Source organism: Gracilinanus agilis, chromosome 4, assembly GCF_016433145.1.
Source record: "Gracilinanus agilis isolate LMUSP501 chromosome 4, AgileGrace, whole genome shotgun sequence".
Classification (NCBI taxonomy): Eukaryota; Metazoa; Chordata; class Mammalia; order Didelphimorphia; family Didelphidae; genus Gracilinanus; species Gracilinanus agilis.
Window position 1 is genome coordinate 488,406,629 of NC_058133.1, and position 15,754 is coordinate 488,422,382.

Below are 15,754 nucleotides of genomic sequence, written 5' to 3' on the forward strand. Positions count from 1 at the left end.
AAGGTATGGGAAGGTATAGGAGATAAGGGAAATGGGGTATGTAGGAGAGGCAGCTCAAACAGGTTTATTCCCAGAGGCTTGAGACAGAGGATACAGGGAGGAAACCAGGGCCAGTAAGCAACGTTTAGGCTTGACTGGAGAGTTTCTCTTGTTAGTTTCAAAGTCTCTTGAGGGAGGGGTCGAGAGGGCCCCTCCCTGCCAGTCAAACTGATGGCTGGAGGAAGTCTTGGGGAGGTACTTCCTGCCAAGATGGATGCCTGAGTTTTCTCAAGAAATAAAAGAAAATGATTCCTTCCTCTTGAACCCTTGTCTTAATTTTCGACACAGTGACTCAGCACAGGGTTTGAATAGGTAACAAGGGGATTTATTAATACCAGGGTCAGTCAGAAGGGGGGAGGGGCTCAGGATTTTCTAATTGCTGCTAGGGAGAGGGGTGAGGGTGGGGGATGGGTCGGGGAGAGGTTTAGACAGAGAGAGCCCGGCTCTCCCAGGCAGGAAGATTTGACTGCCTTTTAAGTAAAGTCTTTATCAAACCTAGAGGTAAGTTATTTGAGGATACTCTAATTATCTAAAAAAAACTAAAAACCACAATGTTCAATCACCAAGCCCTCCCTGCCAACCAGAACCCAAAGGAAAATCAGGGAAGGGGAGAGATGGAGATGGGAGATCAGGGAGATGTCCAGAGAAATGAGATAGGTCCAAATTTCCCCAAAACAAAATAAGCACAGGCCAAGGCTGAAGCAATTAGGCCAAAGCAAAAGCCTCCAGCCACAGCGAAAACCAGAAGGCAAAAGCCCCCGTCAGTTGGAACTTCACCTCTATTTATAGCTTTAAGTTCTAACTGACTTTCTGAACATTCTAAGATGTTTAACTGACTTTTTGTGACCATTAGAAATTACAGAAGCAAAAAGTTTCTGTTAGCCACCTTGCATTACAGGACAGGGTCTATGCTTTAATCGTGGCTGAATCAAATTATCCTTACCCCTCTTTCTTGCCTCCCTCCTCCTCTTCCCTATTGAACAGGGTGAAAATATTTCCAGATGTAGAGACCAGTGTTAAAAAAATAGAGAGGATGATAGAGATAGATATGTGATGTGTATGTCTATGATCTGATCTCTTGATTTGAGATCAGATCTTTGTTTCTTTCTTTCTATATCTCCTCTCTTACTATTACTATTCCCTATAGACCTTCCTTCTCGATATTAAAGGGTAGCAGGTATGTGGATCTTAGGGATAGTAAAGAGCAGTGGTTCCCAAACTTTTTTTGGCCTACTGCCCCCTTTTCAGAAAAAATATTACTTAGCACCCTGGAAATTAATTTTTTTTAAATTTTAATAGCAATTAATAGGAAAGATATATGTATTTAATGTTTCTACCTTTTTCGTAAAATATAGTAAAGAAAGTTGTAAATTAGAAACGTTGAACTTTGAAATTATGAAACTATTTATTGAACTCAGAATAGAATGTAATACAAAAAAAGTTAAAACCTGTAGCCATCACCACCTCACTGGATCGCTGCAGCACCCACCAGGGGGCGGTGGCACCCACTTTGGGAATCACTGGTATAGATGAAGGAGGGATCAGAGCCCAAGGCCTAAGCCAACTGCAGTTGGTGAAGGTGGAACACCTACTCCCTCACACTAGCTGTTTTTGTGGTTTATCTCTCTTCTCCCTGACAGGTTTGGTTGGTTAAACCTGTCAGTGACTTCTTTCTAACAGTGGCCCAAGTTGGGACCCCTTGAGAGGTTAGGTAGATAGTTAACCTCTCTAGGCCCAACCTGAGGTTCCATTGATTGATAATAGGCTATTGATTGGCTTTGGAAACAATTGAGATCTGACTGCGTAATTAATCCTATAGAATAACCACTCAGAAAGGTACTTTCTGTTAAATCACTGTATTATCTATTGATGGGGAAAGGATAACAAGGTACTAGGTTTGGGGATTAGGAACCCTCTTGCTATATTTGGCTACTAAGCTAATCGATGATCAGGACTGGAGATTGCTAGGCTGGTAGAGGCTTGAGGTCTTCACTCTCTCACTATCTCTGACCTGACCTGGCCACAGCCAAGTCAGAGAATAGGGAAGGCTATTGATGTAAATGTTGATTGATGATCTGTGTCTTCTCTCAACTCTACTACCAATGATATTGATGGCTCACTAGCTCTCTCCGTCAAGCACAGGATATAGGTTTAGGTTCAGGCCTACCCTCATCTTCCATCCTTCAACCACTCTTCACCTCCCTCTGCCCAGTTCTTGATCCAAAGATGTTTGCTCAAGTCCCAGCTCTGAGTTCTCCCAACTGTATTTCTTAGGGGGTATTTATAGGGTGGGGGCCAACCGACATTTGCCCCTGGCTCCCAGCACCTGGGAACATTCTGAATCTTTCAACTGCCATCCCTGTCTGTCAAGGTGGCATCCAACTTATCCCAGATTAATGATTTTAACACCAGGGACCTGGATTCAAATGCTACCCTCTGTCATCGAACGCCTGTTACCTTGGGAAAGTCACTCTGGACCTCAGTTTCTATATCTGTAGGATTGGAAGGACTTTTCCAGTTCTAGAACTGTGATCCAAGGGTTTCATCATAGCCCTCTTCTTTTAGGTCTAAACAGTATTCTTCAGCTTCTTATTAAACAGCAGTAGTGATCTATGTTAGCCTATATTATTATTATTATTATTATTATTATTATTATTATTATTATTATTATTAAGTAATAGGCCATGTTGTTAGTATTACTATATTCTTATTAAGCAGTATTCACCAGCTTTACTCATCTAAGCTGATTCTTACATCTAAGCCATCCTTCCAGGCCCTGCAGCCAGGCCAAAGTGTGATGGAAGGAGAGGAAGGCTTGCACGGTCCATGAGGATGGGCAATTGGCGGGGGGGGGAGGGTTGTGGTCTGGGCCATGGCATGGATTCATTCCCTCAACCGTACCTCATCCATTGAGTCTGGACGTGCTGCCCCTGGTCATCCCCTATCTTGGGCTTCCTCAAATGACCTTCCTAGAAAAGGAGCGTTGGCAGCACCCCAAACGCACACCATAGCCGTGGGACAGCCTCTGATGAGAGGGCCAGCTGGGTATCATGGGAGGTCACTTCATGGTTCCATATTCCCTCCTGCAGGTTCTTTGGTCGTGAACTACCCCTATGACGATGACGAGCAAGGAGTTCCCTCTTACAGCAGATCTCCTGACGACGCTGTCTTCCAGCATCTTGCCCTTTCTTATTCCAAGGTAAGCTTCCATTGAAAGAGATGGGCGCTGAAGAATTTAATTACAGAATTTTGAAAATCATGTCCTTTGTTTAAAAAGTAACAGGATCCTAAGTCTACAACAGGTAGGGGGGTCAGAGACCACCTGGACCAACCCCTTTGTTTTCTAGATGAGACTGAGGGCCAAAGAGGTCCTGTGACTGAGGACCTTGGAACTAGTTAGAATGAGGAAGCATTTATAGAACAACTCCTGTGTGCCAGGAACTGGTGCTGAATTAAAACCCTTTACCAGTGAATGAACATTTTTTAGTTGGATGTCAGGCTCAAATAGAAGCAGGGATCACTAATCCACACCTAAGTATCCCTGTGAGCCACAGATTGACTTAGTTTTAAAATGTTTTGGAGTTTGTTGTAATTTTGTTTTAAAACATTTTAGGGTTTGTTGTATTTTTATTTTGTTTTAAAATACTTTAAGGTTTGTTATATTTTATTTAACTTTAAAATGTTTGGGGGTTTGTTGTGTTTTTATTTTGTTTTAAAATGTTTTGGGGTTTATAGTTATTTTTATTTGTTACATATTTTTCAGTTGCATTTTAGCCTGGTTCAGTTACTCTTGGGAGTGTTGTGGGCCACATGTGGCCCATGTGTTTGACACCCAATCTTATTCCAATTCTCATTTTACAGATGAGAAAATTGAGGCCTAGAAAAGGGAAATAATAATAATAACTAATATTAAATATCCCTTAAAAGGCATTTTACAGTTACCTCATTTGACTGTCACAACAACCCTGGTGGGGGAGTTGCTCTTATTACCCTAATTTCACAGTTGAGGAAACAGACATAAACAGAGGGGCAGTGACATAGCCCTGGTAACTCAGCAAGCAAGCATCTGGGGTCAGATTTGAACTCATGAAGAAGTCCTCCTGACCACTGCGCCACCTAGCGGCCTTGAGCCATTCTGTTTTTGTTCAGTTGTTTTTCAGCCACATCCAACTCTTTGTGACCCCTTTTGGAGTTTTCTTGGCAAAGAGAAAGGAATCTTGCCATTTCCTGCTCCACCTCATTTAACAGCTGAGGAAATGGAGACAAAGAGGTTTAAGAGATTTGCCTAGGGCCACAAAACTAATAAATGTCTGGTGTCAGATTTGAACTCGGGTCTTCAGGCTCTAGTCCCAGTTCTCCCTCCCTGGCCCTTTATCCTAGGTCCGTGCCCCACCTCACCCCAAGCGTTCCCAGTGGGATGGTGATGTCTGTGTCAGCGAGTCCCAAAGCCTGAGTACTGCTCATAGGGAGGATTTGAGTGCCTCTGGCGTCCCCCCTTTGCCCGGGCCTTCTCAACAGCCCCTCCTTTGGATCCAGCAGCATTTTGAGAGGGAGGCGCTTTTTTTGGGGATCTAGACCTGTGGTTTCACTGGCACAAGGGGCTCCTCGCTGGGAAATAACCTCCACTGATGGAATAGCAGCTCCTGAAGTCAGCTAGGCCTGAGTTCCAATCGCTTCTTGGGCACTTCACCTCCACTGGCCTCCATGTTCCCCATGAGGCTTTGCTAGCTCCTTATGGCCGCCGGGCCCCGAGCAGACCCTCTCTGGGGAGACCTTCGAAGCCTTTCCTTGTCTGCACCCCAACTCTCCTAAGTGAATTCAACCCTCCAGCCAGCTTGACATGTTCGTTCCTCCTAGGGCTTCGTGTGCCATTTCCCACCTCCATTCCTTTGCACTGAGCTGTCCTCCCCATCCAGAATGTGCTCCTGCCTCACCTCTGCCTCTTAAAATCCATGACTTTCTCCAGGTTCAGCTTTATCAAGCAGTCAATCACCCAACATTTATTCAGCATCCACTGTGTGCCGGATGGCAGGCTAGATGCTGAGGGGACATCAACAGAGATGAGAAGTCCTCCCGGGAAACACTGGCTTACTTGGGTCACCTCCTACACAAGACCTTGGCCAGCCCCCAGCCCTTAGCCCACCCCCTAACTCTCCCCCCAAAACGCCTTTGTTCCTATTTTGCATTTACTTGTTCCTTCTGGATTTCTTCTCCCCAAGATAATGAGAAATTCCTCAGGGTCAGGGACTTGGATTTTTGGCTTTGTATTTCCGGTTCTTGACTCAGAGCCTGGCACATTGCAAGGGCTTAATAAGTGCTTGTCCATTAAACATATATAAAAAAAAAACCCTCACCTTTCATCTTAAAATCAATACTTAGTATTGGTTCCAGGGCAGAAGAGTGGTAAGGACTAGGCCATGGAGGTGAAGTGACTTGCCCAGGGTCACACAGCTAGGAAGGGGCTGAGGCCAGATTCAAACCCAGGACTTCCCATCTCTGGACCTGGCTCGCCATCCACTGAGCCACCCAGCTGCCCCCTTGTCAGTTAAATACGAAACATCTACTATAACATGCAGGGCACCGTGCTAAGTGCTGGAGGTTCAGAGAAAGCAGAAACAAAGACTAAAAGTCATCCCTGCTCCTAAGGAGTTCACAGGCTAATGGAAGAGACAACATGCAAGCCACTAGATACAGACCATTGGTGTACAGGAGAAACAGGAAATCAGCAGAGAGAGAAATGGCTCTAGGAGTGGGATAGATTGGGAAAGACATCCTCCTGAAGGTGGGAGAGCACCCTGGGCAGCGGGGGCGGCCAGGCCATGTCAGGGACAGCCATGAGGGCTCGGATGGCCAAACAGGATTCTAGAGTTGGTCCTGGAGGCAATAGGGAGCCATTGCAGTATATGGAGAAAGAGAGATGCCGTGGTTCAGTAAAGGTTTTGATTTGATTGTCAGGTCTTCCAGCTTTCTTCTTAGCCACGTCACTGGCTCCTTCTTTGTGCCTCAATATCTGCCTCTTCAAGATGGTCATTGTCACTCGAAATACCAACTTCACATGAGTACTGAGAATGGCTGCTTGTAATCCATTTTGAGAATTCATCTCTGGGATTTCTCTCTTGTAATTTCAAAATAAAATTTGCTCTAGTTAAAACAGAGCTATCAGTCCCTTTCCATTGGAATGGCTTAGGGTTCGGGCAGCCTTTAAGAAGCCCTCCAAGATCATTATTATGAGCTGAATGGTGCTGGAGCTGGGATGTTTGGGGACGGCTCTGAACTGCCAGGGTTGGAGGGGAGTCATTTAGGCCTTGAAATGCCATCATTTAAGCCACCCATATTCTTCTGACCATGAATTTAGAGCTAGAAAGAACCTTTATGGCCATCCAGCCCATCATTTTACAGATGAGGAACTGAGGTCCAGGACAGTGGTGTGAGAGGATTGTAGAGTTGGATCTAGAAAGGATCTTTTAGGCCTCTGGTCCAACCCCTTTATTTTAAAGATGAGGAAACTGAGGTTTCCGAGAAGGAACATGACCAGGAATAAGGGATTCGAACTCATGCAATCTGACTCCAAATTCAGTGAGGGTTTTTCTTTTCCCTCCACCATACTCTGCTGGGGGAAGCAGAAGAAATGCCAGGCTAAGAACTCGTGTCCCTGCAGCACTGAATGGGCTCATCACATGCTTTTGATTTCTTCCAGGAAAATTCCGAGATGTACGAGGGCAGCTCCTGCAAGGACATGTATCCTGACGAGCATTTCTCCCATGGAATAACCAATGGAGCCAACTGGTACAGCGTCTCTGGTATGGCCTCTCCCGTCCCCCTCAGCATCACTGACACTCCCAGGGACCCTGTCCTTAGCCCCGGGAAGCAGAGGCTCTTCTCGTCCCCAGGTGACCCAGTGGGATTCGGGCTAAGCACTGACCCCAAAGGCTTGTGTCCCTAAACAGAGGCTGCCCCGTAGCTGCAGGGATGGCACTCTGTTGCTGACCCTTTGGGCCTCTGCTCTTCACGTCTCCCCCTCTCCCTTCCCCAGGCGGGATGCAAGACTGGAACTATCTAAACACAAATTGCTTCGAAGTGACGATCGAACTAGGTTGTATAAAATATCCCTACGAGAAGGATCTGCCCAAGTATTGGGAGCAGAATCGCAGGGCTCTGCTCCAGTTCATGAAGCAGGTGCGTATCCGAGAGCCTGAAGGGCAACATTTCACTTGTGAGGGGGACAGCTTGTGTTTTCAGGAAGGTTTTTATTTTTTTTTTAAACCCTCACCTTCCATCTTAGAATCAATACTGTGTGCTGGTCCCACCACAGAAGCACGGTAAGGTCTAGGCAATGGTGGGGGGTGGGTGGGAGGGGGCGGTAAGTGACTTGTCCACAGTCACATAACTTGGAAGGGCCTGAGGGCAGATTTGAACCCAGGACCTCCTGTCCCTAGGTCTGGCTCTCCATCCACTGAGCCACTCAGCTACCCCCATAGGGAAGGTTTTTAGCTGTGCTCCATATGAAAACAAACCTAACTTTATGCCATTTCTCTCTCATTCACCAAAATAGTTTTATTTCCATTTCAGCTTAATTCATAACAGATTTATTAAGGTCCTTCTCTATTTAAGGCACTCCATTAGGCACTGGGAGTACAAAGGCAGAAACAAAACAGTCTCTACCCTTGAGGAGCTTAGATTCAACTTCTTTCTTCCATGCAACCCGCTGACAATCGGGTCTGTTTTAAAAGTTCAGAAGGATGGCGATGGCGACAATTAGGATTCAAAACAATCTGGCATTTGCAACAGCCATTATGAACAAACAAACATCTTCTCCCTCCGAGAGTTGACCAAAAGTTTAAAAAAAACAGACATGTGGCCTGCACATGATAGGGAATGGAGGGGCCATCACCATGGCTGGAACCACAGGAAGACCGGCAGGGTGATCATGGAATACCCCGGGTGACAAATGGCAGGTATTGGAAAAGGAAAATAGCCACCTGGGGTGGGGGGTGCAGTACTCAGGAGGAAAAAAAAAAAAGACTGTCTGGAATAAAAACAAGCATATCAAATTCTAGATTCCTTTAAACTTCCATCAGAAACAAAAGTCAGCAGGGCAGCTAGGTGACTCATTAGATAGAGAGCCAAGCCTGGAGTTCGAAGGTCTGGGTGCAAATCAGGCCCTTCCTGCCTGAGTGACCTTGGGTAAGTCATTTAACCCCCATTACTTAGCTCTTGCTATCTTGGAACCAACATGTAGATCAATTCTAAGATGGAAGGTAAGAATTTATAAAAAGGGGAAGGGGGGGAGAAATAGTGATACTTTCTCATTAAAAAGAAGGAGGAGGAAGATAGATATCCCCAACATAGAATAAACAGGTGAAAAACTCAGAGGAATAGTTTGGGGACATCATTTAGCCAAGTAAATGCAAAGTCTGATGAGAGGTGCAGCCCATCCAGTTTGTCAAGAGGCAAGCAAAGGCATTTCACCTTGAGATGGAGCCTCTGAAATGGCTAAGAACCAAGAGTGGGAAAAGCCTTCCCAGGGCGGCCTCCACTAGAATTCAGTCTACAGGACGTCAGGCAGTCAACATTTATCAAGTACCTTCTGTGTTCTAAGCACTGGGGATACGATGTGGGTATTTTTTTAGTTATGTCCAACTCTTTGTTGGATCCTCCTTTGGGGTTTTCTTGGGAAAGATACTGGAGAGGCTTACCATTCCCTTCTCCAGCTCAGTATACAGATGAGGAAACTGAGGGTCACAGTGTCAAGGGACGTGCCCAGGTCACACAGCTGGCACAGAGAAAGGCAAAAGAGCATGCCCTACCCTCCAGGAGCTCACTGTCTAGTGAGGGAGCCACCATGCAAACAGCCCCATACAGACAAGATTTAGACGAAATAAATTGGAACCGATATATCAGCAACGAAGTATCGAATGAATGACACAGTGATGCAGATTCATTTGTACAGCAGGATTGATGATGGCAATGTAAACAGTAAAAATGATCTCTCTCCCTCTCTCCCCCCTCCTCTCTCTCTTCTCTCTTTCCCCTCTCACCTCTCTTTCTCTCCTTCTCTCTCTACCCCCTCTCTCTCTCTTCCCTCCCTCCCTCTCCCTCTCTCTGTCTCTGTCTCTATCTCTCCCCCCAATACACACACACACACACACACTATATATATATATATATATAACCCTAGACAAGTCACTGAACCTCCCAGTGTTCCACAGGAAACTCTTTTAAGACAAAAAAATTTAAAACATGCTACTGATTCTTACTGGTGGACAGCAGTTTCCTCAGTGGGCACTCCCAATTCCAGTGAAATCAAGAACCTAGCCATAAATGAATTCATGAGTGAATTGAATAGAAGATAGTTGACAATTAGCTCTCCAAAGCTCACAAAGCATTCTCCATAGGTCAGTTCATTTGGGTTTTCTGGAGACTCAAAAGGGAAGGAATAGAGAGGTATTATTGCCTCCATTCTATAGATGAGAAGATGGAGGCAAGTTTCATGGAGATAAAATGAGTTCTTTGTGGTTCTCTAATCACAAGGATCAGAAACAGGATTTGAACTCGGGTCTTCCCAATTCTTAAATCTAGTATTTTCAAGCTGAGTGCTTAGAAGCATTAGTATCCTCGTAAGATCGTGGATAGCCTGTGTTCTCTGCCAGTCCCTTGTATGGACAGTTGAGCCCATGAGCTCTCTGCCCAAGCTGACCAGACCGAACAGCTTCCCCTTTTTCCTTTGTCCAGGTCCATCACGGCGTCCGGGGGTTTGTCCTGGATGCCACAGATGGCCAAGGCATCTTAAATGCCACCATCAGTGTGGCCGACATCAACCATCCAGTCACCTCCTACAAAAGCGGGGATTACTGGCGGCTCCTGGTTCCTGGAACGTACAGAATCACAGCCTCGGCTCGAGGGTGAGTGAGAGCCTGGACACTGGGAAGGTGGCTTCTCGCCAGAGGGGGGTACTGAAGCTCTGCCAGTGGCCTGGCTTTGGCGCACGTGTGTAACATTCGTGGTGAGTGTCTCCTAAGAGCAACACGTTGAGGTTTGGGAATATCTGCTATGAATGTGTACACACACACACACACACACACACACACACGGGACGGCCGGTGTAGAAGGCCTTGTTTGAGCCGAGCTCCAAAGGCAGGAGGGAGTCTGAGAGGTGGAAAATGAGGAGGGAGAACAATCCAGGCCTGAGGTATGGAGAGGGCTTAGACCAAGATAGCCTGCTGTCCTGAGGACCACACCAGGCCCTCCTCCCATGGAGGCTGCCCAGAGTCCTCTGCTAGAGTCCTGGGAAGGAAGGGCCTGGGCTGTGGGCTCAATGCCTCTCTAGTGGCCAAGAGATGGCAATAACTTTTTTTATTTGTTTTCTTTTTCTAAATACATTCATTATTTATTTTAGAATTCATTAAAAAAATTGTATAATAAATTTAAGAAGTACTAGAAGAACTCTTACAGGTGATTATTTTCCCTGTGGTTACTCCCTTTTTGTGACCATACTTTGCCCTTAAAAAACATTTTTAATATCCAGTGGCATCTTTTTTTTTAATCGCCTTAATTTCTAACTAAACTCCTTCTCTCCTCCCTTCCCAGCCAGACAGCTGGTGTAACAAAGCATTAAAAAAGAGAAAGTTCATGAAACTATCCAATGCATCATCCAAGACCCTCGAATATGCAGTGTTGCCCATCCATAGGCCCCCACCTCAAGAAGGGAGGGAGTTGCATTTTCTCTATTTCCTACCTTCAGTCTCACCCTTTCCCTTGGAGGTTGAAGCCTCTTGATCATCTTCTAGCATTTCCTGTGCCAGTCTTGACCGGTGGGAGTGGGGGAGCCTATTTTGGGGGCTAGGAATGCAGATGAGGCGGGGATGGGGTCGCATCAATGAATGACCTGAAAAATGCATTATTGGAAGGAATCAATATTAAGTGTGATGTTACTATGGAAAGTTCAGTTTCTTAGGTTAACATTTAATGTTTTATCTAATAAAATAATGTTGCATAGATAGATAGAGAGCCAAGAAGACTTCCCTCTGTCACATCTTATCTCTGTGATGGAGTCCCCTCTGAGGATTCTCTCAAGGCAACTCTTTTAAGTCCAATGAAAGGGTGCTGACCTATACGGATAGATGGAGTTTCCTTTCCTGGGAATTCCCTTTACCATTAAAACCCAAGGGCCAGTCTCATTTCTTAACTCTCTTCTGGTTGGAAAGGAGGTATACATTAGGAAATATAGATGACATGCAAATAAAGAAGACAGGGCTTCCAATTTATTCTTTTATTCTCCATTTTTTAAGTCTTTCTCTCCTTTGTTGGTCCCAGATACAATCCTGTCACAAAGAATGTGACCGTGAAGGATGAAGGGGCAGTCCAGGTCAACTTTACACTTGTGCGATCCTCATCGGATTCCCGGAATAAGTCCAACAAGGTGAAGGAGATCATAGCGGACGAAGGCACGAGTGACCCAACAACCAAGGAATTTGAGACCTTGATCAAAGACCTCTCTGCGGAGAACGGCCTGGAGCGCCTCATGCTGAGCTCTTCGCCCAATCTGGCCCTGTACCGCTACCACTCCTACAAAGACCTTTCAGAGTTCCTGCGAGGACTCGTCATGAACTACCCGCACATCACCAATCTCACCAAGTAAGGGACTCCTTGCAGCCACCTTCGTTAGTCCCAGAGGCTGAATATTTGAACCCTTAAGCTGAATAAAAGGGTGCTTAATTTAATTTAAAAAGATTATAAAGTATTACTTTCCTTCTCAGTGGATAAAAGAGAAACCATAGGGAGGGAGAGAATTAGAAACTCAAAAATAATTTTTAATGAATATTAAAAATAACAAATTGATGAAAAGGGGGAGGAAAGGATAGAAGGAAGTCTTGAGACCAGAATGGTGAAGAACTCCCGATATAGAAGAAAGCCCTCACACCTGATAAATACCAATTAACTTTACCTAGGCAAGCGGCAGTCTCTTGGGGTCCTGGCCAATTTCTAAGATGAGAGAAGATCGATTTTCTGGTCTGCATTGCTAGAAAGAGTTTCCACATGAAGGGCTCCCTGCCCAAAATGAAATGATGGGTCTGGCGCTGAGCATGGTACTGGAGATAGATGGGCCAAAAAAAAACAAAAAAAACACAATCCTTGCTCTCAAAGAGCTTCCATTCTATTTGCCTAAAATATGGTGAGTCAGAAGCCTGTCAGCTTCTTCTCTGATGATGTGCTTTTAATTGGGGAGATGGAGGTAGGGAATTACTTTTTTTGGAGTCTGCTAAGGTAATATGATCCTGAATGAATTTCTAGGGCCTTTCCTTTTGCCTTTTGTTGGAAATAATTCAGTTAACATAAGGCATGATGATTGACTTTTGTTTCCCTTTTTTCTTTTGGCCTCTAAAAGTTTGGGTCAGAGTGCTGAATTCCGTCAAATCTGGTCCCTTGAAATTTCTAATAAACCCAACATGTCTGAGCCTGAGGAGCCCAAGATCCGTTTTGTGGCCGGAATCCACGGTAATGCCCCTGTTGGAACTGAACTGCTCCTGGCCTTGGCAGAATTCCTCTGCCTGAACTACAAGAGGAACCCAGCTGTTACCAAAGTAAGAAATGGGTGTTTTCAGTTTCCTTTGCTGGGGGGAGGAGGCAAGTCATGTCCTCTTCTGAGTCTCAGTTTACCCATCTGTAAGATGAAGGGTTTGGACCAGATGGTCTCTGAGGTCCCTTCCGGCTCTAGAACTCTGATCTTAAGCCACTGAACTGCCCCATGCCTCAGTTTATCTGTCTGTAAAGTGAGGGGTTGTACTAAGTGGCATTTGAGGTCTGAGTCTATGATTCTAATGATGAGTAGATGTCAAAGTGTCCATTTTCATGTCACGTAAACATCATTCTTTGAATGTGTTAAAATTTTCTTCTTCGTAAATAGATTCCCTAATACTTTAAACACATTGTACAAATAATAATATATATTTATGTAGAATGTTATAAATTTAATATGTATAAATGACTATAATGAATAAATTGGGCTTTAATAACTCAGGCTTTAATACCCAAAAGCCTTGCTAAAACTTTGGCTTTTGAACTTGGCCTACAGCTTTGAGCTGATCAGAGAAGCATGCATGTGAAGGAGACTTAATAATAAATCATACATTTTTGAGCACCTACTCTGGATTAAGTAAAAAGAATACCTGCTGTCAAGGAGCTTACATACATAGACTATATACAGAATAACTATGGGATCATCAACTCAGAGCTGGAAGGGGTGTCCTGGGCGTCACCCTATTTTACAGATGGGGAAACTGAGGCACAGGGAGTTTAAGTGACTTGAGCAAGGTCACACAAGTAGTAAACATCAGAGGTGAGATTTGAACTCAGGTCCTCTGACTAGAGCTGGAATTAATCCCACCACACTATGCTGCCTTCATTATAGTATTGGTCGTAGGGCACTGATGGGCAAACTTTTTAAAGAGGGGGCCAAAGGAAAGGAAATGCTCATCTGTCAGTCTGTTTCTAAGGCAACTCTTTTGAAGTTTCATTGTATCCTACTCGATGTATTGGTCAGATTAGGAATGATGTCACATGGCTGGATAGAACATTTCAGGGGGCCATATGTGGTCCACAGGCTGTAGTTTGCCCATCACTATTGTAGGGGGATTAGAAAGTAGTTTGGACGCAGAAGAAAAACATACGATTTATCACTTGTTTATATGAGTATAGGATTGGGGATTTTGATTTTAAAAGATAACTATTACAAAAATGAATAATATGGAAACAGATATTGAGTGATAAAACACGTATAACCCAGTGGGATTGCTTGTTGGCTCTGGGAGAGGGACAGGAAGAGGGGGAGGGAGACAACATGAATCCTGTAACCATGGAAAGATATTCTAAAAATAAAAAAAAAAAGATTTTAGCACAGCTAAAAAATAAAGGTATTGTTGTGAACACAAGTCACTATCTAAATGTTAGCTGCTTATGTAATCATTTTTAATGTATAATCTGTCATTATATATTATACTTGCAAAATATATCCTATCGTGGAAAAAAAATACTTAAAAAAAATAAGTAGCTTGGAGGAGGAGGACCCTAGCCACCAGGGGGATAAGGAGATGCCCATCCAGTTATCATGGCTACTTGAGTGCTTTTTAGTTGTCTCCTTCCCTGAGTTTCCTGTTGGTCAGGTGATTTTTTTAAACCTTCCCCTTGCGTCTTAAAATCAGTCCTGTGTTGGTTCCAAGATAGAAAAGTGGTAAAGGGTAGATAGTAGGGGTGACGTGACTTGCCCAGGGTCACACAGCTGGAAAGTACCTGAGGTCAGATTTGAATCCAGGACCTCATTTCTAGGCCTGCCCCTCCATTTACTGAGCCATCCAGGGACCCCTGGTCAAGTGATTTTTAATTTAATGACCTGTTTCTGTTAGGAGGTCCAGGGCTGGCACCCCGAGACGTCCTGTTTGTTTGACACACCCCTCTCCTGGCCCCAGGAGGAGGCAAATCCCTTTCCATCAGTCCCACCCCACACCTTCCTTCTCAGGTTACTTAAACCAAGTCCTTTGAGATGATCTCATCCAAGCCCCCTCATTTTACAGATAGGGAAACTGAGGCTTCAGAAAACAAAGCGCCTTGCCCATGGTCTGAGCATTAGAGGTAGGCTCAGAATGCGGGTTGTCCGATCCCAGACCCGAGCGCTTCCCTCCTTTAGTGAGACAAGCGAATCACAGAAATTCTTTTTGAAACAAGAAGAAATTGTGCCAGGAGCTATTTGACCTCTGAACTGGCGCCATCTTTTCTGTTGATGGGGGGGATGCACTGGCCACAGGCAGAACTAATGAGCTCACTGGTGTCTGTTTGTGTTGTAGCTGATTGACAGGACCAGAATTGTGATTGTGCCTTCTCTAAATCCAGATGGGCGGGAGAGAGCACAGGAGAAGGCCTGCACCTCCACGGCAGGGCAGACCAACGCGCATGGCAAAGACTTGGACACTGACTTCACAAGTAAGAGTGGGGGGTCGGAGGTCAGAGCACCGGGAAGATGATGTCCTTCTCCCCCTTCTTTCCTGGGGCCCGTGGACCACCACGAAGGCCGATGGAGACGTGGCCACTTCCTGCCTGCATGCTTTGAGCTAGGGTTTTCCAACACTCCTGCCTTCTTGACAAGACCAGCTACTGTGTTAACCCTGATAATGCTGTTCTATTTTTAAAGGATATGAACATATGGGAATTATTGCCTCATTTGAGCCTCATGGTGGCCTTCTGGGGGAGGTACTACAGACAGTATTATTCTCACTTTACAGATGAGGAAACTGAGGCTTGGAAAAGTTCATAGTGTGCCATTTAGAGATGGAGGGCACTTTGAGGTCATTCTAGTCCAACAGCCTTATCTTAATGTTCCAGAAAGCTGAACACAGAAAGGTGCAGTGAATTGTCTGAGGCCACAAAGGCAGAGTCAGGATTTGAACCCACATCTTCTAACTCCACCTTTTTAAAATTAATTTTTACTTTCCAAACAAAGGCCTACCTCCTCTCCCTCCTACCTTCCCCATCCTTTACTGAGAAAGCAAGAAAACCGAAGTTGGCCATGTATAATCCAAGGCCCAATTTGGCCATGACCAAAAAAAATTTCTTTCCTCCCTCCCTCCTTCCCTCCCTTCCTTTCTTTCTTCCTTCCTTCCTTCCTTCCTTCCTTCCTTCCTTCCTTCCTTCCTTCCTTCCTTCCTTCCTTCCTTCCTTCCTTCCT

The 15,754-nt window shown here is 44.9% G+C and overlaps 1 protein-coding gene across 1 annotated transcript in view; it reads left to right on the forward strand.

The window, feature by feature from the left end:
• Window positions 1-15,754, forward strand: part of CPD (carboxypeptidase D) — a 71,665-nt gene that overhangs the window by 46,188 nt on the left and 9,723 nt on the right. The window contains exons 8-14 of the mRNA XM_044675596.1: window positions 3,129-3,238; window positions 6,737-6,839; window positions 7,073-7,215; window positions 9,772-9,941; window positions 11,353-11,673; window positions 12,425-12,620; window positions 14,877-15,038. Coding sequence (XP_044531531.1) covers window positions 3,129-3,238; window positions 6,737-6,839; window positions 7,073-7,215; window positions 9,772-9,941; window positions 11,353-11,673; window positions 12,425-12,620; window positions 14,877-15,038 — 1,205 coding nt within the window. The remainder of the gene's footprint in view (window positions 1-3,128; window positions 3,239-6,736; window positions 6,840-7,072; window positions 7,216-9,771; window positions 9,942-11,352; window positions 11,674-12,424; window positions 12,621-14,876; window positions 15,039-15,754) is intronic.